Consider the following 23,337-nt stretch of genomic DNA (forward strand, 5'->3'; position numbering starts at 1 on the left):
TATCTTCACTATCTATTTTGCCTCTGCCTTGGGGGGGTTGAAGTTAATAAAGAAAATACAATATTTGGAGAGCCAAGAAGTGTGTGTGTCCTGCCATAAAACTCTCACAATTTGCTGCAATACTAAATACTACAAATTCTTCAATAATCTACACCAGTACTGAATAAAAATGAGAATAAATGGGGGCGTGTCCGGGCAGCGGCTGAATAAAAATGAGAATAAATGGGGGCGTGTCCGGGCAGCGGCCATGACGGGTCGCAATATCTGTGTCTCTTAGCAAGATAATTCTAATCCGCCGGTTATTGAGATTATGCTGTGACATCCATTAACCTACTCCTCAATTTTGGTCAGATCTTGCATTAGGGATCTGAACGGTACCAAAATTTACAGAATTTGACTGCTGGACCCAGATCTGGACCGTTGAACTCTCGGGCGGTGGCCTCATCACGAGGATTCAACAACTCCACACACACACAGCAGGTAATGCAGTCAGACTTAAACTCCCTTCTAAAATTCTAAATGAAGGGAATCATCTTGCTGGACTTATCAACTGCTTGTAAGAGTGTTTGATGGGGAGCTATACAAGTATCTTCCAAAAAATTGAGGCCCTAAAAAGATGGGAAAGTGAGAGAACGCAGCTTATTCAGGACCATTACCGGAGTCTAGCGGCTGAGCTATGTAAACTTTTCCTGTGGCCCGCAGCCACTGCAGTTCTACCAAGTGAATATAGCTGCAAAATTATGTCTTCCCAATCAGGCTGGACCGATGAGGGGACTTCTGACTCCTATAGACCATTGGACACTGTCTAAGTGCATATGGAAGAACTAGATCGCAGACCTGTATCCATGAAAATTGGAGTGCCTAACATACAGATTCCCCCTACTTACAACCACAAGGGTGACGCAAGCCCAGCTAACGAAACGTCTCCATTCACCCTGGACTCCCACTTTGACGGCCAGGCGGATACGGAGGCCTGAACCCGCGATGTGAAGCCGCCTGCACTTGATTTGCTGATTGGAACATAAGAGGCAAATGAATGCGTTTGAGGAGATATCGTTTACCCATATAACACCCAAGTAGTAAAGGTCGATGCTGAAAAGCAGAGACAGACCCACATTAGATCTAACTCATATATAATCCCTATTATGTTCCCTCCTGTTCATCCATCCCCTACTGTGACCGGAGCTGGAGGAAAAATGGGGGGGGAAATCTCTGCCGCCCAAAGATGCAGTAGTCCTGTTGAAATAGGACGTTTACAAGTAATCATCCTATGGAGCGAGCATTTCTTTCATCCAGGGCTTTGCACCCGAGTGAGTCCTTTAAAAGATGACCAACACTGAGTGGGAACCAAAGCCAAATGACTAATGGCCTGGACTGCTTTGCTTAAAAGAAGCAGGGGTGAATTTCTAGTGCCATTACACTGTACCATTGTTAGAGCAGGTCTGGGTGTAAGATAAAAAAAAACAACTGTTAAATATATGATGATCATCTGTTTGAGGTATAAATATTAGTTTTATATTAGTATTAGTTTTTTTTATGTCACTCTGCTATAGTTAAACTGCTCTTTTATTATCTATGATGTCTAGGTCATTTATTTTCTGTCTAGCCCAAACTAAGCATGTTTTAAACTGTGGATATTGCATGTCATTGTGGTCCAGAGGGGGATGGTTGCTTGCTTAGTAATTCTACTGCTTTGCATTATTTATACCTTTCAGATTTGGTGGACTCAACCTTATTATTCCCCCCCCCCCTTACCTATATTTTACCTTTTTAATGTTAATAGTAAAGCACATCAACATAAATTCACGGATGTCAAAGCTAGCCAATAATGGGCAGACTCTTCATTACTAAGTCTTAATTTATAATGGGACATAACATCGTAATATAAAAAGAGGTTATTGTGATGTACAGTTGGGTTTTCTCTATTTGTATTCATTAGCAAAGCAATTTTATGTATGCACGATTATTCTTTCATGCTACATTCTGTGGAACCAAGCGTTGTTTGTATATGTATGTTTTTAAATCTCAATAACAACTCTTAATTTAAAAAAAAAAAAAAAAAAAAGCACTAAGAAACTGTAAAAAAAAATAAAAAAAAAAAAATAGCAGAGTGTGCTTCTGTAATGTATTTTAGTACAAATAAATATCTATTTAACTTAGATGTGTTGCACATAATTTTCTCATTTTCTGGGGTGTTCTCTCTGGCTTCTTCATCATTAAAACTGTATATAATTTAAAGGGACATGAAACCCAATTTTTTTTTCTCTCACGATTGAGAGAGCATGCAATTTTAAACAACTTTCTAATTTACTTCAATTATCTATTTTGCTTCATTCTCTTGATATCCTTTGCTGAAAAGCATATCTAGATAGGTTCAGAAGCTGCTGATTGGTAGCTGCACATAGATGCCTTGTGTGATTGGCTCTCCCATGTGCATTGCTATTTCTTAAACAAAAGATATCTAAAACATGAAGCAAATTAGATAATAGAAGTAAATTGGAATGATGTTTAAAATTGTCTTCTCTACTTGATTCATGAAAGAATATTTTTGGGTTTAGTGTTCCTTTTAAAGGGACACAAACACAATTTTGTTTCCCCTTTTTATGACTCCTTAACTTATTATTATTATTATTATTATTATTATTATTATTATTATTATTATCATTATCATTATTATTATTATTATTAAAGAATACAGAAGAACAATTGGGGACTTGCAGGAACCCTTCACAGTTACAAAGTTATAAAAGTGTTGAGCCAATGGCCCTGCAAAGAGAGATACATCATACCATAAAGACTTGTCAGGCTGTTCTCCAGGTTCACATAATTGGGTATAGTGAGCATGTTAGTTAGCGATGAGAGGATCTTTTAGTTTTCAACACCGCACTTCGAAGTATGTGTAGACGGAATGTTAATGAGGGGGAGGGGAAGGTACATATTGAGGGAGGTGAAGGGATGGGGGGTGTAACAGATGTTTTGTATCTAACTGCTCGGCCCACTCCATATAGCGGGTGGGCTTCCCAAAGGATGTTAAGAATGAAAAGGGAGATCCCTATTAGGCCATGGACAGGGTATCTTGAGTCATGGCAGATGGGTGCCACAGAGTGTCATACTAAGATTTCCAGTCGGCTCAAGTCATTTCAAACAGGTCTAGTTTGTTTAAGTTAAGATATATGGGCTGTTCCATAGTATACACAAAGGCCATTATATTCACAATATCCTCCCATGAAGGGGGGAGTTTTCTTTTCCAGGATCTGGCTATATTAGATTTGATAGCGGACATTAAATACACCCCAAGCAGGCCTTGGTGTTTAGGTAGGCTGTGGAGGCCCAGATGAAGGAGGGCAGGGGCTGGGCCACTAGACACCTGGATGCCAAAAGCACTAAGGGTGCGAAATCCTAGTTCCCATAGGGATTTGATTCTAGGGCACTCCCACCAGATATGTAGCATATTGCCCTGTAGGCTACAGCCTCTCCAACAAAGACTACATCCCTGGGAACATTTTAGATAGTCGGTGGGGACAAAATACCAGTGAGAGATAACTTTATAGTAAGTTTCAAACATTGTGAGACAATGCAAGGTTTTTTTTTTGTCCGCATGATGGACTTCTGCCATACGTCAGTAGGAGTGTGGATATGAAGGGAGCTGTTCCATCTAGTCAGATGTAAAGCTGGTTCAGGAGACATCGTGCCCTCGAGCAAATTATAGTGAGTAGTTAGTGGTCTAACAAGCTTACGTCCCCCATGCCAAATGGATTTCCAAGGGGTGCGAGGATGAGAGGAGGAAGGAGAGAAACCACAGGTTCTTAGGAAGCTTTTAACCCTGATTAGTTCAAAGAGTAGAACTGAAGGGATGTCTGCATGTGATTCCAAGTGTGCTAGCTCTATGAAACCTTCCGACTGGGAATTGGACCAAAAGTCAGACTTGCTTAATACCTAGACGAGCCCAAGTATTTGGATGGGTCTCTGCCAATCCAGTGAACAAGCCTGCTACTGAGGTGATTGGGGAGGGGTGAGGAGCAATCAGTTGTCTATTTCGAACTCTGTTCCAGACCGATAAGCACTCAAGAATAACCAGATTACAGATGCCTAGAGTCAGTCGACTATGTTGTGGGGTCCAAATTACGTCTTGGAGAAGAATATTAGAGGGTAGCGAGGCCTGCTCAATTTCTCTCCACCTGTCACCAGAATGGGTTACTCCCCACTGGGAAATGTGTGAGCATAGCACCCTCGTAATATTTTACAACTGAGGGAGATGCAAGGCCTCCCAAATGAATGGGGAGTTGCAAGGTTTTGTGTGCAATTCGGGGAGTTTTACCCTGCCAGATGAATTTAGTTATCTTGCTCTGAAATTGTGACAGGAGATGCATGGGGACTCTTATTGGTAGGCAACGAAATAGATAGGTAAGCTTGGGGAGAAAAGACATCTTGAGGGAGGCTATGTGTCCCATCCATGAAATGGACTTATGGTCCCATGTGTTTTTTAAGTTGCACAGTTCCGTAAGTAAGGGAAGGTAGTTGTCTTTAACCATTTGCATTGCGCTGTTAGATATCCTCACACCCAAGTGAGTAACCTCATTAGTCCACTTAAATTTAAATTGATCCTTTAAATTAAGGATGTATTCTTGTGGGTATCCCCACCAATATATTTCCGTTTTGGGTATGTTTAAGCTTATAGAAAGAGAGGTCCCCAAATTTTTGTAGAATATCCAACAGTCTAGGAATAGCTTTATCGGGGTCCACCGTGAAAACCGTAATGTCATCCGCAAACTAAGTGATTTTCTGCATAGTGCCTGATAACCGGATGCCCGGTAGCGATGCATCTAGCCTAATTTGTGCCACCAACGGTTCAACCGCCAGAGCAAACAGCAGGGGGGGAAAAGTGGGCTCCCCTGCCGTGTACCATTTGAGATACGAAAGAAAGATGACTGGAAGCCTAATCCCCTAACAGTAGCTGTCAGGACAGAGTATAGAGCTTGGATGGCTGTACAGCTAGCAGGAGGGAAGTTTCCCAAAGATAAGACCAACGAACCTGGTTGAACGCCTTCTCGGCGTCCAAGGAGATGACTGAGAAGGGCTTGCTCATCCTAGTAGCCTCGCACACGATATTGATAAGATGCCTTGTATTATCCGGTCCCTCGCGATTAAGGATGAATCCCACTTGATCATGATTGATCAGGTCTGGCAATAGCTTACCAATGCGGTTGGACAATATTTTAGAGTAGATTTTGACATCTACGTTAATCAGGGATAACGGTGTGTAACTGGAACAGAAAGCGGGGTCTTTGTCTGGTTTGGGTAGTGTGACAATGGCTAGAACAAGGCTCTCACTTTAAAATGACTTCCCCTTCAAAGATCCTAAACCACAATATATACCACAGATGTGCTACCTTAAGAATGTCCCCCACACTGCTTAGTTTTTTTGCTCCTGCTCCTCTGCCCTTTATGATCTCCAAGCAAAATATTTCTTAACACCCATATAGCTGAAGTCTTTTCCCCACTTTTTAATATCCTTCTATGCCCACCCTCACTTCCATCTCTGCACAAGCGTTTGCCATGAATTTCAGGAATAAAACTGGCCCCTACCACAACGTCTCCTTACAAATCGTCACAGACCACTAACATCAACCTACGGCAGGAAGTATGTAACAAAATATTGCTCGAATCACTGCATACCGCTGCCAACTTTCTTCTACCGCTCAGCAATGTCCTGAAGATTAAGCATCCCCTACCCTGGGATTCCTGTGTCCGAGGTGAGTGGAAAACTCCACAAAGAACACTAAGGGCTAGATTTATCAAGGTCTAGGAGAATTCTCCTTTGTATTCTCCAGGTTCTGTGCAGCTTGCCCTTGGAGGGGCGCACTGGTGCACACAAATTTATTTAAAAAATTGCACGTAATAGTTTGCGCTGCTTGGAAGGCGATCTGGGGTGGATTATAATTAATTTCTCCATACGAAAAAAGGAAGTTCTCCTGATTTTGTTTGCCCTCTTCTATTATCTATTACATTTGTGTCTTACATGGGGCATATTTGCGCATTTAATTTTGGTGTTGCCACAAACATAAATTCTTTAACTTTGTTATAGTAATGACCCTATATAACCGTAACACATTCAAATTGTTAATACAATTTTCGTTCTTTGTGGGACAGTTTTACATTTGCCATATGTATGACTATGTAGCCAAAGATAGATCTGCTAGAATAGAAAGTACTACACCAGAAATAGATGTGTACATGACAAATGCTCAAAAACAATGATTTCTAATGCTGTTTTCCATAGTACCTATGGAGAACTATAATGTGCCTATTTGTAGAAGAACTTTGCGTTTTTCTAAAAGCACAAAAAAATCTAAAATGGTAACTGGGCTTAATCCTAAGGAAATGCAATTATAACTAGCAAATGTAACCCTTTTTTTAAGGTCCTCAGTATGCCTTGGCGAACAAGAACAAAGTAAGAGGATAGTATAGTTTGAATTTTTAGGCGCACTTTGTATTAATAAATCAGGATTCAGTTGTATGCGGGTTTGTGGGTGCAGTTTTAGGAGAATTGCTTTGAGTCCTGCTCTAAAGACTAGTTACCTTCAGCTGCAGTATTTACATAATGGGACCATTGTGAAATACCAAGGGCAGGCTCAAGCTTTCCTTTCCACAAAAAGGAAACTTTATTGTAGATTTTTGAGACGGCACCAATCTTGGGCGTGAAACGCGTCAGATGTGCACTTCTGTAATCAGCTAGTGTTTATTGTGCAAAAAGTAAAAACATGCAGAAACACAAAGTTTACTTTTTAATGGAATGGAAAGCTTGAGCCTGCTGTTGGTATTTCACGCTGGTCCTGTTACGAAAATACTAGAGCAGGAGCTAACTGTTCTTTAGTACCCAGGAACACAGTTCCTTTACACTGGATACAGAGAATTCTGTTTCTACCCTCCTGTCATCCTCTCATCTAACTACCTGTACAGCAATGCACAACTGTGAGCTAGCTTAACACATCTGGTGAGCCAATGACCTTAGATGTGTAGTCACCAATCATCAGCTAGAGCTAACAGTAGTGAACTGCTATTCCTGAATTTATCTAGATATGCTTTTCATCAAAGGATACCAAGGAAACAAAATATATTTGATAACGAAAATAAAGGGAAAAGTCTCTTAAAATGTAATTCTCTATCTGAACCATGTCGGATTAAAAAAGAATCAATTTAAAATGTAGTGTGCTAAAGAGCTCTCATAAAGATAACGCATCATATTTTACATGGCCTTGTATTTTGTTAAGCTTAGCACAAATATAAATATTTATACATGCATGTACTTAACATTATAAACAAAATACACTTATAATCTTGCTCAGGGGAAAGGAACTGTAAAATCTTAAAACTAATAGTGAACAGTCCCAAACGTTTATACTTCACGCTAGAAATCTGAGCATTGTATTTAAATATTAACAGTAAGTAGACAGCAGTGTGAACCCTGCACGGTAACAATAATACACTCACTCTAACTAAAGGCAGCTCATCTATAAATAACTGCTAAATACACCGCCTTATGGTAATTTGCATGGGTGTGCGCAGAGAGCTGGCAGTATGTTGTTCAGTGCATCAGTTTTCAAAATATTAAAACCCTAAATACGTAGACTATTTCTTCACTTTAATGAAATAAAGATCACATTCATGTCCCTTTTTTTTTTTTTTTTTTTTTTTTTTTTAATAGCAATTTACGTGATACAAAACTAATGAATGTTCTGCACATACAGCATTGCAGTCCTAGTATTTCATTATTTGTTTAATATCATCACTGTAGAAATAATGTTGCATTTCATTTGGTGTTTGTGCAAGAAATAGAGCTTTGCTGCCTTGTAGGCTGTTGTAGGCCTTAAAGGAACATGAAACCCAAAATGTTTCTTTCAGGATTCAGAAAGAGCAGCAATTTTAAACAACTTTCTATTTACTTCTATTATCTAATTTGCTTAATTCTCTTGATATCCTTTGCTAAAAAAGCATATCTAGATAGGCAAGTGTGCTTTGCTATTTCATCAACAAAGGATATCTAAAGAATTAAGCAAATTAGATAATAGAAGTAAATTGGAATGTTTAAAATTGTATTCTCTGAATCATGAAAGAAAAACTTTGGGTTTAATGTCCCTTTAATCTCTCCTTAAGTTGTGTGTTTTTTTTTTTTTTTTAAATGTGGTTAAGACTCAAACCTAGGATATTTTTGATTATAAGTACACTGTGCTCTATAGCTAGTCAGTATATTGGGTCTTGGGTTGCATTTTTATATTTGCATAGTCAGTATATTGGGTCTTGGGTTGCATTTTTATATTTGTGAAATCTTTAAACACAATTCTGTGTGTCATGTGCTTACTGCGTCTGTTCTGTGTCACAATGTCTTGCTCTTGTTTTTTCCCCTCCAGCTGCAGACACCTGAGTGGGCTCCAGACTATGGGGCCCCTGTTTTTGTCCCCAATTGGGGGGCAACAGTGAGTGGTGCACGTAAGTTCCTGATAGCGTATAATGTCAATCTGCTGAGTACCAAGGAACTCGCTCATCGCATCGCCCTAAATGTTAGGGAGGGAGGCCGAGGGCAAGGACAGGTAAGCAAAATAGTAAGAAGTAAAATGGCTATGCATTGTTCTATGAAGAAATTTGTGAATTGTGTATTTGGCTTGAGATATGTGATTAAGGAAGTGGGTGCTGTAAATAATATTGTACATGGCACACACAAAGGAAAAACCATGAGACAGGAGTACATATGAGCAAAATATAGAGCAGGCAGAACTTTGCAGTAAACTAGCTCACGTTGTTAAAGGGACAGTAAAGTAAATTCTCTTCTTTCTCGTTCTCTTCTTTCTCGTTCTCTTCTTTCTCCTTTTTCTTTCTCCTTTCTCTTTCTTTCTCCTTTTTCTTTCTCCTTTCTCTTTCTTTCTCCTTTTTCTTTCTCCTTTCTCTTGTAAGGTGTATCCAGTCCACGGATCATCCATTACTTGTGGGATATTCTCATTCCCAACAGGAAGTTGCAAGAGGACACCCACAGCAGAGCTGTAATATAGCTCTCTTGCAACTCTCAACAAGCAAGGACGTTGTAGGAGAGAGTGGTTAAATATAGCTAGTTTATTTTCTTCAATCAAAAGTTTGTTATTTTTAAATAGTACCGGAGTTGTGCTATTTTATCTCAGGCAGTAAATAGAAGAAGAATCTGCCTGAGGTTTCTATGATCTTAGCAGGTTGTAACTAAGATCCATTGCTGTTCTCACATATGTCTGAGGGGATTACACAGATGAGGTAACTTCAGCGAGAGAATGGCGTGCAGTTTATTCTGCTATCGGGTATGTGCAATTATAATTTTTTTCTAGAGATGGAAAACACTAGAAAATGCTGCTGATACCGGATTAATGTAAGTTAAGCCTGAATACAGTGATTTAATAACGACTGGTATCATGCTTACTCCCAGGGGTAATACCCTTATGATATTGCAATATAAAACATTTGCTGGCATGTTTAATCGTTTTTATATATGCTTTGGTGATAAAACTTTATTGGGGCCTAGTTTTTTCCACATGGCTGGCTTAAATTTTGACTAGAAACAATTTCCACTGTTATAGTATAAAAGTTACAGTTGGTGCAGTTAAAATTACAAACTGTGACATCCAGCTTCCCTCAAAGGCCCTCTGAATGCTATAGGACATCTCTAAAGGGCCCAAAGGCTTTCCAAAGTCATTTATTGGGGAAGGTAGGGCCACAGCAAGGCTGTGGCAGTTGGTTGTTACTGTTAAACGTCTATTTTGTTTTTTTTATCCGTTTTTTTTAACTAAGGGGTTAATCATCCATTTGCAAGTGGGTGCAATGCTCTGTTAGCCTATTATACACACTGTAAAAATATCGTTTGATTTACTGCATTTTTTCACTGTTTTTCAAATTCTGACAAAATTTGTTTCTCTTAAAGGCACAGTACCATTTTTTATATTTGCTTGTTAACTTGATTTAAAGTGTTTTCCAAGCTTGCTAGTCTCATTGCTATTCTGTATAAACATGTCTGACATAGAAGAAACTCCTTGTTTATTATGTTTAAAAGCCATGGTGGAACCCCCCTTAGAATGTGTACCAAATGTACTGATTTCATTTTATGCAATAAAGATCATTTTCTGCCTTTAAAAAATTTATCACCAGAGGAATCTGACGAGGGGGAAGTTATGCCGACTAACTTTTCCCCACGTGTCAGACCCTTTGACTCCCGCTTAAGGGACTCACGCTCAAATGGCGCCAAGTACATCTAGGGCGCCCATAGCGTTTACTTTACAAGACATGGCGGCAGTCATGGATAATACACTGTCAGCGGTATTAGCCAGACTACCTGAACTTAGAGGTTAGCGAGATAGCTCTGGGGTGAGACAAAATGCAGAGCATACTGACGCTTTAAGAACCATGTCTGATACTGCCTCACAATATGCAGAAGCTGAGGAAAGAGAGCTTCAGTCAGTGGGTGATGTTAATGACTCAGGAAAGATACCTGATTCTAATATTTCTACATTTAAATTTAAGCTTGAACACCTCCGCGTGTTGCTTAGGGAGGTTTTAGCTGCTCTGAATGACTGTGATAACATTGCAGTGCCAGAGAAATTGTGTAGACTGGATAAATACTTTGCAGTGCCGGTGTGTACTGATGTTTTTCCAAATACCTAAAAGGTTTACAGAAATTATTAATAAGGAATGGGATAGACCAGGTGTGCCGTTCTCTTCCCCTCCTATTTTTAGAAAAATGATTCCAATAGACGCCACCGCACGGGACTTATGGCAGACAGTCCCTAAGGTGGAGGGAGCAGTTTCTACTCTAGTAAAGCATACTACTATCCCTGTCGAGGACAGTTGTGCTTTTTTTTAGATCCAATGGATAAAAAATTAGGTTACCTTAAGAAAATATTTATTCAACAAGGTTTTATCCTACAGCCCCTTGCATGCATTGCCCCTGTCACTGCTGCTGCGGCGTACTGGTATGAGTCTCTGGAAGAGGCTTTACAGGTAGCGACTCCATTGGATGACATACTTGGCAAACTTAGAGCACTTAAGCTAGCCAATTCTTTTATTCTGATGCCATTGTTCATTTGACTAAACTAACGGCTAAGAATTCTGGTTTTGCTATACAGGCGCGCAGAGCGCTATGGCTTAGATCATGGTCAGCTGACGTGACTTCAAAATCTAAGCTACTTAACATTCCCTTCAAGGGGCAGACCCTATTCGGGCCTGGTTGAAGGAGATTATTGCTGATATCACTGGAGGAAAAGGTCATGCCCTTCCTCAGGACAGGTCCAAATCTAGGGCCAAACAGTCTAATTTTCGTGCCTTTCAAAACTTCAAGGCAGGTGCGGCATCAACTTCCTCTAATAATAAACAAGAGGGAACTTTTGCTCAATCCAAGACGGTCTGGAGACCAAACCTGACCTGGAAAAAAGGTAAGCAGGTAAAAAAGCCTGCTCCTGCCTCTAAGACAGCATGAAGGAACGGCCCTCTATCCGGGAACGGATCTAGTAGGGGGCAGACTTTCACTCTTTGCCCAGGTGTGGGCAAGAGATGTTCAGGATCCCTGGGCGTTGGAAATTATATCCCAGGGATATCTTCTGGACTTCAAAGCTTCCCCCCCAAAAGGGAGATTTCACCTTTCACAATTATCTGCACACCAGATAAAGAGAGAGGCATTCTTACACTGTGTACGAGACCTCCTAGTTATGGGAGTGATCCATCCAGTTCCAAAGGAGGAACAGGGACAGGGTTTTTACTCAAATCTGTTTGTGGTTCCCAAAAAAGAGGGAACCTTCAGACCAATTTTGGATCTAAAGATCTTAAACAAATTCCTCAAAGTTCCGTCGTTCAAGATGGAAACTATTCATACCATCCTACCACTGATCCAGGAGGGTCAATATATGACTACAGTGGATCTAAAGGATGCTTATCTTCACATTCCGATACACAAAGATCATCATCGGTTTCTCAGGTTTGCCTTTCAAGACGGGCATTACCAGTTGTAGCTCTTCCCTTGGGATTAGCTACAGCCCCAAGAATCTTTACAAAGGTTCTAGGGTCGCTTATGGCGGTCCTAAGGCCGCGGGGCATAGCAGTAGCCCCTTATTTAGACGACATCCTGATACAGGCGTCAAACTTCCAAATTGCCAAGTCTCATTCGGTCGTAGTACAGATACTCGTCGACTTACGACCGCGTTACGTTCTGACCTTCCGGTCGTAAGACGATTTGGACGTAAGTCGGACAAAATATATGGCATGTAAATAATATGGTCTATTGTGTGATGTGTTGGGCTGACATTTCATGATTAATAATAACAATAACACCAGAGTTGTTTTAAATTAAATTCCTTTACTAATACAGTATCATCACAGTATGAATAATAAAATAACCTTTACTGTACTGTACCTGTACTGTGCAAATAATAACATAACATTTACTGTGCAAATACTATTACTGTACTGACATTTACTGTACTGTACCTGTACTGTAATAAAATAACATTTTTTTGTACTCTACCTGTAGTACTATGCAAATAATAACATAACATTTACTGTACCTGTACAGTAGTTTGCAGGAACTTTAACACTTATTTTACTTTAAACTTTTAAGAAAAGTAACTGAACTTAAATTTTTCTTTTACTGTACTTTTACAGTTATGTCATCAGAGTTACAGTATTATCATCTTGGTGAGTTGAGGCTGGAGGGGTTTCAGATGCAGTGTTCTTTTCAAAAAACATGCTGAGCTTTGTTTGACGCGTTTGTTTCTTTTTCTCCTCATAGATTTCACGATAGCCACGCACAGCTTCCTGAATTTGACGGTCAACCTTGTTAAATCTTTCAACATTCTGGTCCATGTTTTCAAAACAGGAGACAGCTTTATTTAGCAATGTAAAGCCTTCAGCCAACCCCTTTGCAGTGAATTTCTTCTCTGGCTCTTCTTCTTCTTTGTCTTCTTCCTCTCTCCTATTTTCCTCTGCAACTCTCTCTGCTTCCAGTTCTATTAGATCTTCATTTGAAAGTTCTTTTGACTCATAATCTAACAGCTCTTCTACATCTTCCACTTCACATTCCAATTCAAGATTGTTTGCAAGTCTTACAATGTTTTCTCGAATTTCATCGAGCTCTTCCTCTGTTTCAAATCTCTCAAATCTGGTCACATATCGTTTTAGGCACTTCTTCCAAATTCCATTCATGCACTTTTCTGTTACATCCTCCCACGCTGCTGCAATATTTTTTATGCACTGAAGAATGTTATAACTTTTCCAAAAATCACGCAATGTTATGTCATCATCAGCATCTGTAGCAGCTATGGCTTGGGCGAATGTAGATCTGAGGTAGTATGCTTTAAACGTGGCAATTGCCCCTTGGTCCATAGGTTGAATGAGTGGTGTTGTGTTAGGTGGCATATAAACCACTTTTACATCAGGATTAAGGTCACCCAGGTGTGGTGGATGTCCAGGTGCGTTGTCTAAAATCATTAAAATTTTGAACTGGATTACTTTCCCTAAGCAATATTCACGAACTTGGGGAATGAAACAGTTAACAAACCAGTCTGTGAACAATGCCTGAGTCATCCACGATTTAGCATTTGACCGGTAATACACAGGCAGCGTGTGCTTATTAATGTTTTTAAATGCACGTGGGTTTTCTGAGCGATAGATAAGAAATGGCTTAAGCTTAAAACCAACAACGTTTCCTCCAAGTAACAAGCTTACCCGATCCTTGAATGCTTTAAATCCTGGCATGGTTTTTGATTCTTGGTGAATGTATGTGCGCTCAGGCATCCGTTTCCAGAACAGACCCGTTTCATCAACGTTGAATATTTGTTCAGGTAAATACCCTCCCTCTTGGATTAATTCATCCAAAGTGTCAATGAACTTTGCAGCGGCTTCTGAATCTGCACTTGCTGCTTCTCCTGAAACCCGCACATTATGCAGACTGAATCTTCTTCTAAAACGTTTAAACCATCCAGTGTTTGCCTGGAAATTCTCTTTGTAATCCTCACCAGCTTTCTCCTTTAAAGTCTCAAACAAACTTTTAGCCTTCATCTGAATTGTTAGAAGGCTTATGGGTGTACGTTTTTGTATTTGATCTTCTATCCACAACATTAATAATTTCTCCATTTCATGAATGGGCCCTTGACGTTGTTTTGTTATTATTGTTGATTTCATTGGTGCGGAACCTTTTACAGCTTCACGTATGCGTTCCTTGTCCTTAATGATTGTGGAAACTGTGGAATGCGACAGTTTCATATCACGGGCAATCGCATTCACTTTTTTACCTTCGTCATACTGCTTTATTACTTTCATTTTTAACTCCAAATCAAGAGCTTTCCTCTTCTTTGTAGCCTCTTTGCCACTACACGGTACCGGCCTTTTGGACTGCGACATGGTCAGACCCATACAAAGGCTGCTGCTTACAGTCACTTCTCATCACACACAAGCACCGCCTTTGCGCACACAAGCACTGTCTTGCCGATGGTCGTAAGTACCGCCTTTGCGACCGATGGTCGTAAGTACCGCCTTTGCGCACACAAGCACTGCCTTGCCCCTTTACGCACATACGCAAATAAGCATCACCCTCAGTGCGACCGATGGACGTAAGTACCGCCTTTGCGCACACAAGCACTGCCTTGCCCCTTTACGCACATACGCAAATAAGCATCACCCTCAGCGCGACCGATGGTCGTAAGTACCGCCTTTGCGACCGATGGTCGTAAGTACCGCCTTTGCGACCGATGGTCGCAAGTACCGCCTTTGCGCACGTATCGCCTCTTCAGTGCGACCGATAGTCGTAAGTACGGATGGCCGTAAGTCGCATAGGTCGTAAGTCGACGAGTATCTGTACTGGCATTTCTGTGGTCGCATGGGTGGAAAGTGAACGAGGAAAAGAGTTCTCTATCCCCACTCACAAGAGTTTCCTTCTAGGGACTCTGATAGATTCTGTAGAAATGAAAATTCACCTGACGGAGTCCAGGTTATCAAAGCTTCTAAATTCCTGCCGGGTTCTTCATTCCATTCCGCGCCCTTCGGTGGTTCAGTGTATGGAAGTAATCGGCTTAATGGTAGCGGCAATGGACATAGTGCCGTTTGCACGCTTACATCTCAGACCGCTGCAACTATGCATGCTCAGTCAGTGGAACGGGGATTACACAGATTTGTCCCCTCAACTGAATCTGGACCAAGAGACCAGGGATTCTCTTCTCTGGTGGCTATCTCGGGTCCATCTGTCCAAAGGTATGACCTTTCGCAGGCCAGATTGGACAATTGTTACGACAGATGCCAGCCTTCTAGGTTGGGGTGCAGTCTGGAACTCCCTGAAGGCTCAGGGATCATGGACTCAGGAGGAGTCTCTCCTTTCATTAAATATTCTGGAACTAAGAGCGATATTCAAGGCTCTTCAGGCTTGGCCTCAGTTAGCAACCCTGAGGTACATCAGATTTCAGTCGGACAACATCACGACTGTAGCTTACATCAACCATCAAGGAGGAATGAGAAGTTCCCTAGAGATGTTAGAAGTTTAAAAAATAATTCGCTGGGCAGAGATTCACTCTTGCCACCTATCAGCTATCCATATCCCAGGTGTAGAGCACTGGGAGGCGGATTTTCTAAGTCGTCAGACTTTTCATCCGGGAGAGTGGGAACTCCATCCGGAGGTATTTGCACAACTGATTCATTGTTGGGGCAAACCAGAACTGGATCTCATGGCGTCTCGCCAGAATGCCAAGCTTCCGTGTTACGGATCCAGGTCCAGGGATCCCAAGGCGACACTGATAGATGCTCTAGCAGCGCCCTGGTCTTTCAACCTGGCTTATGTGTTTCCACCGTTTCCTCTGCTCCCTCGACTGATTGCCAAGATCAAGCAGGAGAGAGCATTGGTGATTCTGATAGCACCTGCGTGGCCATGCAGGACCTGGTATGCAGATCTAGTGGACATGTCATCCTTTCCACCATGGTCTCTGCCTCTGAAATAGGACCTTCTACTTCAGGGTCCTTTCAACCATCCATATCTAATTTCTCTGAGGCTGACTGCCTGGAGATTGAACGCTTGATTTTATCAAAGCGTGGCTTCTCCGAGTCAGTTATTGATACCTTAAGACAGGCACGAAAGCCTGTCACCAGGAAAATTTACCATAAGGTATGGCGTAGATATCTTTATTGGTGTGAATCCAAGGGTTACTCATGGAGTAAGGTCAGGATTGCTAGGATATTATCTTTTCTCCAAGAAGGTTTGGAAAAAGGATTGTCAGCTAGTTAAGCGTCTGGCAGATGTTCCAGACGTTCAGGCATTTTGTCAGGCTTTAGTTAGAATCAAGCCTGTGTTTAAACCTGTTGCTCCACCATGGAGCTTAAACTTGGTTCTTAAGGTTCTTCAAGGAGTTCCGTTTGAACCTCTTCATTCCATAGATTGCAAGCTTTTATCTTGGAAAGTTCTTTTTTTGGTAGCTATTTCCTCGGCTCGTAGAGTCTCTGAGCTATCTGCCTTACAATGTGATTCTCCTTATCTGATTTTTCATACGGATAAGGTAGTCCTGCGTACCAAACCTGGGTTCTTACCTAAGGTGGTATCTAACAAGAATATCAATCAAGAGATTGTTGTTCCATCCTTGTGTTACACAATCTGGACGTGGTCCGTGCTTTAAAGTTTTACTTAGAAGCTACTAAAGATTTTCGTCAAACATCTGCTTTGTTTGTTGTCTACTCTGGACAGAGGAGAGGTCAAAAGGCTTCGGCAACCTCTTTTTCTTTTTGACTAAGAAGCTTAATCCGCTTAGCCTATGAGACTGCTGGACAGCAGCCTCCTGAAAGGATTACAGCGCATTCCACTAGAGCTGTGGCTTCCACTTGGGCCTTTAAAAATGAGGCTTCTTTTGATCAGATTTGCAAGGCGATGACTTGGTCTTCGCTTCATATTTTTTCAAAATTTTACAAATTTTGATACTTTTGCTTCTTCGGAGGCTATATTTGGGAGACAGGTTTTACGGGCAGTGGTTCCTTCCATTTAAGTTCCTGCCTTGTCCCTCCCTTCATCCGTGTACTTTATCTTTGGTATTGGTATCCCACAAGTAATGGATGATCCGTGGACTGGATACACCTTACAAGAGAAAACACAATTTATGCTTACCTGATAAATGTATTTCTCTTGTGGTGTATCCAGTCCACGGCCCGCCCTGTCATTTTAAGGCAGGTAATTTTTAAATTTAAACTACAGTAACCACTGCACCCTATGGTTCCTCCTTTCTCGGCTTGTTTTCGGTCGAATTACTGGCTATGACAGTTAGGGGAGGAGCTATATTGCAGCTCTGCTGTGGGTGTCCTCTTGCAACTTCCTGTTGGGAATGAGAATATCCCACAAGTAATGGATGACCCGTGGACTGGATACACCACAAGAGAAATAAATTTATCAGGTAAGCATAAATTGTGTTTTCTCTTTCTCTTTCTTTTTCCTCTTTCTCTTTATTTCATGTAATTAGCAAGAGTCCATGAGCTAGTGACGTATGGGATATACATTCCTACCAGGAGGGGCAAAGTTTCCCAAACCTCAAAATGCCTATAAATACACCCCTCACCACACCCACAAATCAGTTTTACAAACTTTGTCTCCCTTGGAGGTGGTGAAGTAAGGTTGTGCTAGATTCTTCGTTGATATGCGCTTCGCAGCAGGCTGGAGCCCGGTTTTCCTCTCGGTGTGCAGTGAATGTCAGAGGGATGTGAAGAGAGTATTGCCTATTTGAATTCAATGATCTCCTTCTACGGGGTCTATTTCATAGGTTCTCTGTTATCGGTCGTAGAGATTCATCTCTTACCTCCCTTTTCAGATCGACGATATACTCTTATATATACCATTACCTCTACTGATTCTCGTTTCAGTACTGGTTTGGCTATCTACTACATGTAGAGGAGTGTCCTGGGGTAAGTAAGTCTTATTTTCTGTGACACTCTAAGCTATGGTTGGGCACTTTTATATAAAGTTCTAAATATATGTGTTCAAACATTTATTTGCCTTGATTCAGGATGTTCAATATTCCTTATTTCAGACAGTCAGTTTCATTATTTGGGATAATGCATTTGAATATTAAAATTTTCTTACCTTAAAAAATTTGACTTTTTTCCTGTGGGCTGTTAGGCTCGCGGGGGCTGAAAATGCTTCATTTTATTGCGTCATTCTTGGCTCTGACTTTTCTTTCATGTAATTAGCAAGAGTCCATGAGCTAGTGACGTATGGGATATACATTCCTACCAGGAGGGGCAAAGTTTCCCAAACCTCAAAATGCCTATAAATACACCCCTCACCACACCCACAATTCAGTTTTACAAACGTTGCCTCCTATGGAGGTGGTGAAGTAAGTTTGTGCTAGATTCTACGTTGATATGCGCTCCGCAGCAAGTTGGAGCCCGGTTTTCCTCTCAGCGTGCAGTGAATGTCAGAGGGATGTGAGGAGAGTATTGCCTATTTGAATGCAGTGATCTCCTTCTACGGGGTCTATTTCATAGGTTCTCTGTTATCGGTCGTAGAGATTCATCTCTTACCTCCCTTTTCAGATCGACGATATACTCTTATTTATATACCATTACCTCTGCTGATTCTCGTTTCAGTACTGGTTTGGCTTTCTACAAACATGTAGAGGAGTGTCCTGGGGTAAGTAAATCTTATTTTCTGTGACACTCTAAGCTATGGTTGGGCACTTTGTTTATAAAGTTCTAAATATATGTATTCAAACATTTATTTGCCTTGACTCAGAATGTTCAACATTCCTTATTTTCAGACAGTCAGTTTCATATTTGGGATAATGCATTTGAATTAATCATTTTTTCTTACCTTCAAAAATTTGACTCTTTTTTTCCCTGTGGGCTGTTAGGCTCGCGGGGGCTGAAAATGCTTCATTTTATTGCGTCATTCTTGGCGCGGACTTTTTTGGCGCAAAAAATCTTTAACGTTTCCGGCGTCATACGTGTCGCCGGAAGTTGCGTCATTTTTTGACGTTATTTTGCGCCAAAAATGTCGGCGTTCCGGAAGTGGCGTCATTTTTGGCGCCAAGAGTATTTAGGCGCCAAATAATGTGGGAGTCTTATTTGGCGCTAAAAAAATATGGGCGTCGTTTTTGTCTCCACATTATTTAAGTCTCATTTTTCATTGCTTCTGGTTGCTAGAAGCTTGTTCTTTGGCATTTTTTCCCATTCCTGAAACTGTCATTTAAGGAATTTGATTAATTTTGCTTTATATGTTGTTTTTTCTCTTTCAGATGCAACGTGAGACATCTTGCAATATGTGTCAGAAGATACTTCAGGAAAATCGCTGTCTAGTGCTGGACCTACCAAAGCTAAGTGTATCTGCTGTAAACTTTTGGTAGCTATTCCTCCGGCTGTTGTTTGTATTAATTGTCATGACAAACTTGTTAATGCAGATAATATTTCCTTTAGTAAAGTACCATTGCCTGTTGCAGTTCCTTCAACATCTAAGGTGCAGAATGTTCCTGATAACATAAGAGATTTTGTTTCTGAATCCATCAAGAAGGCTATGTCTGTTATTTCTCCTTCTAGTAAACATAAAAAATCTTTTAAAACTTCTCTCTCTACAGATGAATTTTTAAATGAACATCATCATTCTGATTCTGATGATTCTTCTGGTTCAGAGGATTCTGTCTCAGAGATTGATGCTGATAAATCTTCATGTTTATTTAAAATGGAATTTATTCGTTCTTTACTTAAAGAAGTACAAATTGCTTTAGAAATAGAGGATTCTGGTCCTCTTGATACTAATTCTAAACGTTTAGATTAGGTATTTAAATCTCCTGTGGTTATTCCAGAAGTTTTTCCTGTTCCTAATGCTATTTCTGAAGTAATTTCCAAAGAATGGGATAAATTGGGTAATTCATTTACTCCTTCTAAACGTTTTAAGCAATTATATCCTGTGCCGTCTGACAGATTAGAATTTTGGGACAAAATCCCTAAAGTTGATGGGGCTATTTCTACCCTTGCTAAATGTACTACTATTCCTACGTCAGATGGTACTTCGTTTAAGGATCCTTTAGATAGGAAAATTGAATCCTTTCTAAGAAAAGCTTATCTGTGTTCAGGTAATCTTCTTAGACCTGCTATATCTTTGGCTGATGTTGCTGCAGCTTCAACTTTTTGGTTGGAAACTTTAGCGCAACAAGTAACAGATCATGATTCTCATAATATTATTATTCTTCTTCAGCATGCTAATAATTTTATCTGTGATGCCATTTTTGATATTATTAGAGTTGATGTCAGGTTTATGTCTCTAGCTATTTTAGCTAGAAGAGCTTTATGGCTTAAGACTTGGAATGCTGATATGGCTTCTAAATCAACTCTACTTTCCATTTCTTTCCAGGGTAACAAATTATTTGGTTCTCAGTTGGATTCTATTATCTCAACTGTTACTGGTGGGAAAGGAACTTTTTTACCACAAGATAAAAAATCTAAGGGTAAAAACAGGACTAATAATCGTTTTCGTTCCTTTCGTTTCAACAAAGAACAAAAGCCTGATCCTTCATCCTCAGGAGCAGTTTCAGTTTGGAAACCATCTCCAGTCTGGAATAAATCCAAGCCTGCTAGAAAGGCAAAGCCTGCTTCTAAGTCCACATGAAGGTGCGGCCCTCATTCCAGCTCAGCTGGTAGGGGGCAGGTTACGTTTTTTCAAAGAAATTTGGTTCAATTCTGTTCACAATCTTTGGATTCAGAACATTGTTTCAGAAGGGTACAGAATTGGTTTCAAGATGAGACCTCCTGCAAAGAGATTTTTTCTTTCCCGTGTCCCAGTAAATCCAGTGAAAGCTCAAGCATTTCTGAATTGTGTTTCAGATCTAGAGTTGGCTGGAGTAATTATGCCAGTTCCAGTTCCGGAACAGGGGATGGGGTTTTATTCAAATCTCTTCATTGTACCAAAGAAGGAGAATTCCTTCAGACCAGTTCTGGATCTAAAAATATTGAATCGTTATGTAAGGATACCTACGTTCAAAATGGTAACTGTAAGGACTATCTTGCCTTTTGTTCAGCAAGGGCATTATATGTCCACAATAGATTTACAGGATGCATATCTGCATATTCCGATTCATCCAGATCATTATCAGTTCCTGAGATTCTCTTTTCTGGACAAGCATTACCAGTTTGTGGCTCTGCCGTTTGGCCTAGCTACAGCTCCAAGAATTTTTACAAAGGTTCTCGGTGCCCTTCTGTCTGTAATCAGAGAACAGGGTATTGTGGTATTTCCTTATTTGGACGATATCTTGGTACTTGCTCAGTCTTTACATTTAGCAGAATCTCATACGAATCGACTTGTCTTGTTTCTTCAAGATCATGGTTGGAGGATCAATTTACCAAAAAGTTCATTGATTCCACAGACAAGGGTGACCTTTCTGGGTTTCCAGATAGATTCAGTGTCCATGACTCTGTCTTTAACAGACAAGAGACGTCTAAAATTGATTTCAGCTTGTCGAAACCTTCAGTCACAATCATTCCCTTCGGTAGCCTTATGCATGGAAATTCTAGGTCTTATGACTGCTGCATCGGACGCGATCCCCTTTGCTCGTTTTCACATGCGACCTCTTCAGCTCTGTATGCTGAATCAATGGTGCAAGGATTACACAAAGATATCTCAAATAATATCTTTAAAACCGATTGTACGACACTCTCTAACGTGGTGGACAGATCACCATTGTTTGATTCAGGAAGCTTCTTTTGTGCTTCCGACCTGGACTGTAATTTCAACAGATGCAAGTCTCACGGGTTGGGGAGCTGTGTGGGGATCTCTGACGGCACAAGGAGTTTGGGAATCTCAGGAGGTGAGATTACGATCAATATTTTGGAACTTCGTGCAATTTTCAGAGCTCTTCAGTTTTGGCCTCTTCTGAAGAGAGAATCGTTCATTTGTTTTCAGACAGACAATGTCACAACTGTGGCATACATCAATCATCAAGGAGGGACTCACAGTCCTCTGGCTATGAAAGAAGTATCTCGAATTCTGGTTTGGGCGGAATCCAGCTCCTGTCTAATCTCTGCGGTTCATATCCCAGGTATAGACAATTGGGAAGCGGATTATCTCAGTCGCCAAACGTTGCATCCGGGCGAATGGTCTCTTCACCCAGAGGTATTTCTTCAGATTGTTCAAATGTGGGAACTTCCAGAAATAGATCTGATGGCGTCTCATCTAAACAAGAAACTTCCCAGGTATCTGTCCAGATCCCGGGATCCTCAGGCGGAGGCAGTGGATGCATTATCACTTCCTTGGAAGTATCATCCTGCCTATATCTTTCCGCCTCTAGTTCTTCTTCCAAGAGTAATCTCCAAGATTCTGAAGGAATGCTCGTTTGTTCTGCTGGTAGCTCCGGCATGGCCTCACAGGTTTTGGTATGCGGATCTGGTCCGGATGGCCTCTTGCGAACCGTGGACTCTTCCGTTAAGACCAGACCTTCTGTCGCAAGGTCCTTTTTTCCATCAGGATCTGAAATCCTTAAATTTAAAGGTATGGAGATTGAACGCTTGATTCTTGGTCAAAGAGGTTTCTCTGACTCTGTGATTAATACTATGTTACAGGCGCGTAAATCTGTATCTAGAGAGATATATTATAGAGTCTGGAAGACTTATATTTCTTGGTGTCTTTCTCATCATTTTTCTTGGCATTCTTTTAGAATACCGAGAATTTTACAGTTTCTTCAGGATGGAATAGATAAGGGTTTGTCCGCAAGTTCCTTGAAAGGTCAAATCTCTGCTCTTTCTGTTCTTTTTCACAGAAAGATTGCTATTCTTCCTGATATTCATTGTTTTGTACAAGCTTTGGTTCGTATAAAACCTGTCATTAAGTCAATTTCTCCTCCTTGGAGTTTGAATTTGGTTCTGGGGGCTCTTCAAGCTCCTCCGTTTGAACCTATGCATTCATTGGACATTAAATTACTTTCTTGGAAAGTTTTGTTCCTTTTGGCAATCTCTTCTGCCAGAAGAGTTTCTGAATTATCTGCTCTTTCTTGTGAGTCTCCTTTTCTGATTTTTCATCAGGATAAGGCGGTGTTGCGAACTTCTTTTGATTTTTTACCTAAAGTTGTGAATTCCAACAACATTAGTAGAGAAATTGTGGTTCCTTCATTATGTCCTAATCCTAAGAATTCTAAGGAGAAATCGTTGCATTCTTTGGATGTTGTTAGAGCTTTGAAATATTATGTTGAAGCTACTAAGTCTTTCCGTAAGACTTCTAGTCTATTTGTTATCTTTTCCGGTTCTAGAAAAGGCCAGAAAGCTTCTGCCATTTCTTTGGCATCTTGGTTGAAATCTTTAATTCATCTTGCCTATGTTGAGTCGGGTAAAACTCCG

General features: G+C 40.6%; 1 protein-coding gene across 1 annotated transcript in view; it reads left to right on the forward strand.

Moving 5' to 3' along the window:
- The window catches only part of FTCD (formimidoyltransferase cyclodeaminase), a 96,309-nt gene that overhangs the window by 18,651 nt on the left and 54,321 nt on the right, over window positions 1-23,337 (forward strand). Inside the window, exon 5 of the mRNA XM_053698897.1 lies at window positions 8,409-8,588. Within this exon, the coding sequence (XP_053554872.1) occupies window positions 8,409-8,588 (180 nt within the window). The remainder of the gene's footprint in view (window positions 1-8,408; window positions 8,589-23,337) is intronic.

This window comes from Bombina bombina, chromosome 1 (genome assembly GCF_027579735.1).
Source record: "Bombina bombina isolate aBomBom1 chromosome 1, aBomBom1.pri, whole genome shotgun sequence".
NCBI lineage: Eukaryota > Metazoa > Chordata > Amphibia > Anura > Bombinatoridae > Bombina > Bombina bombina.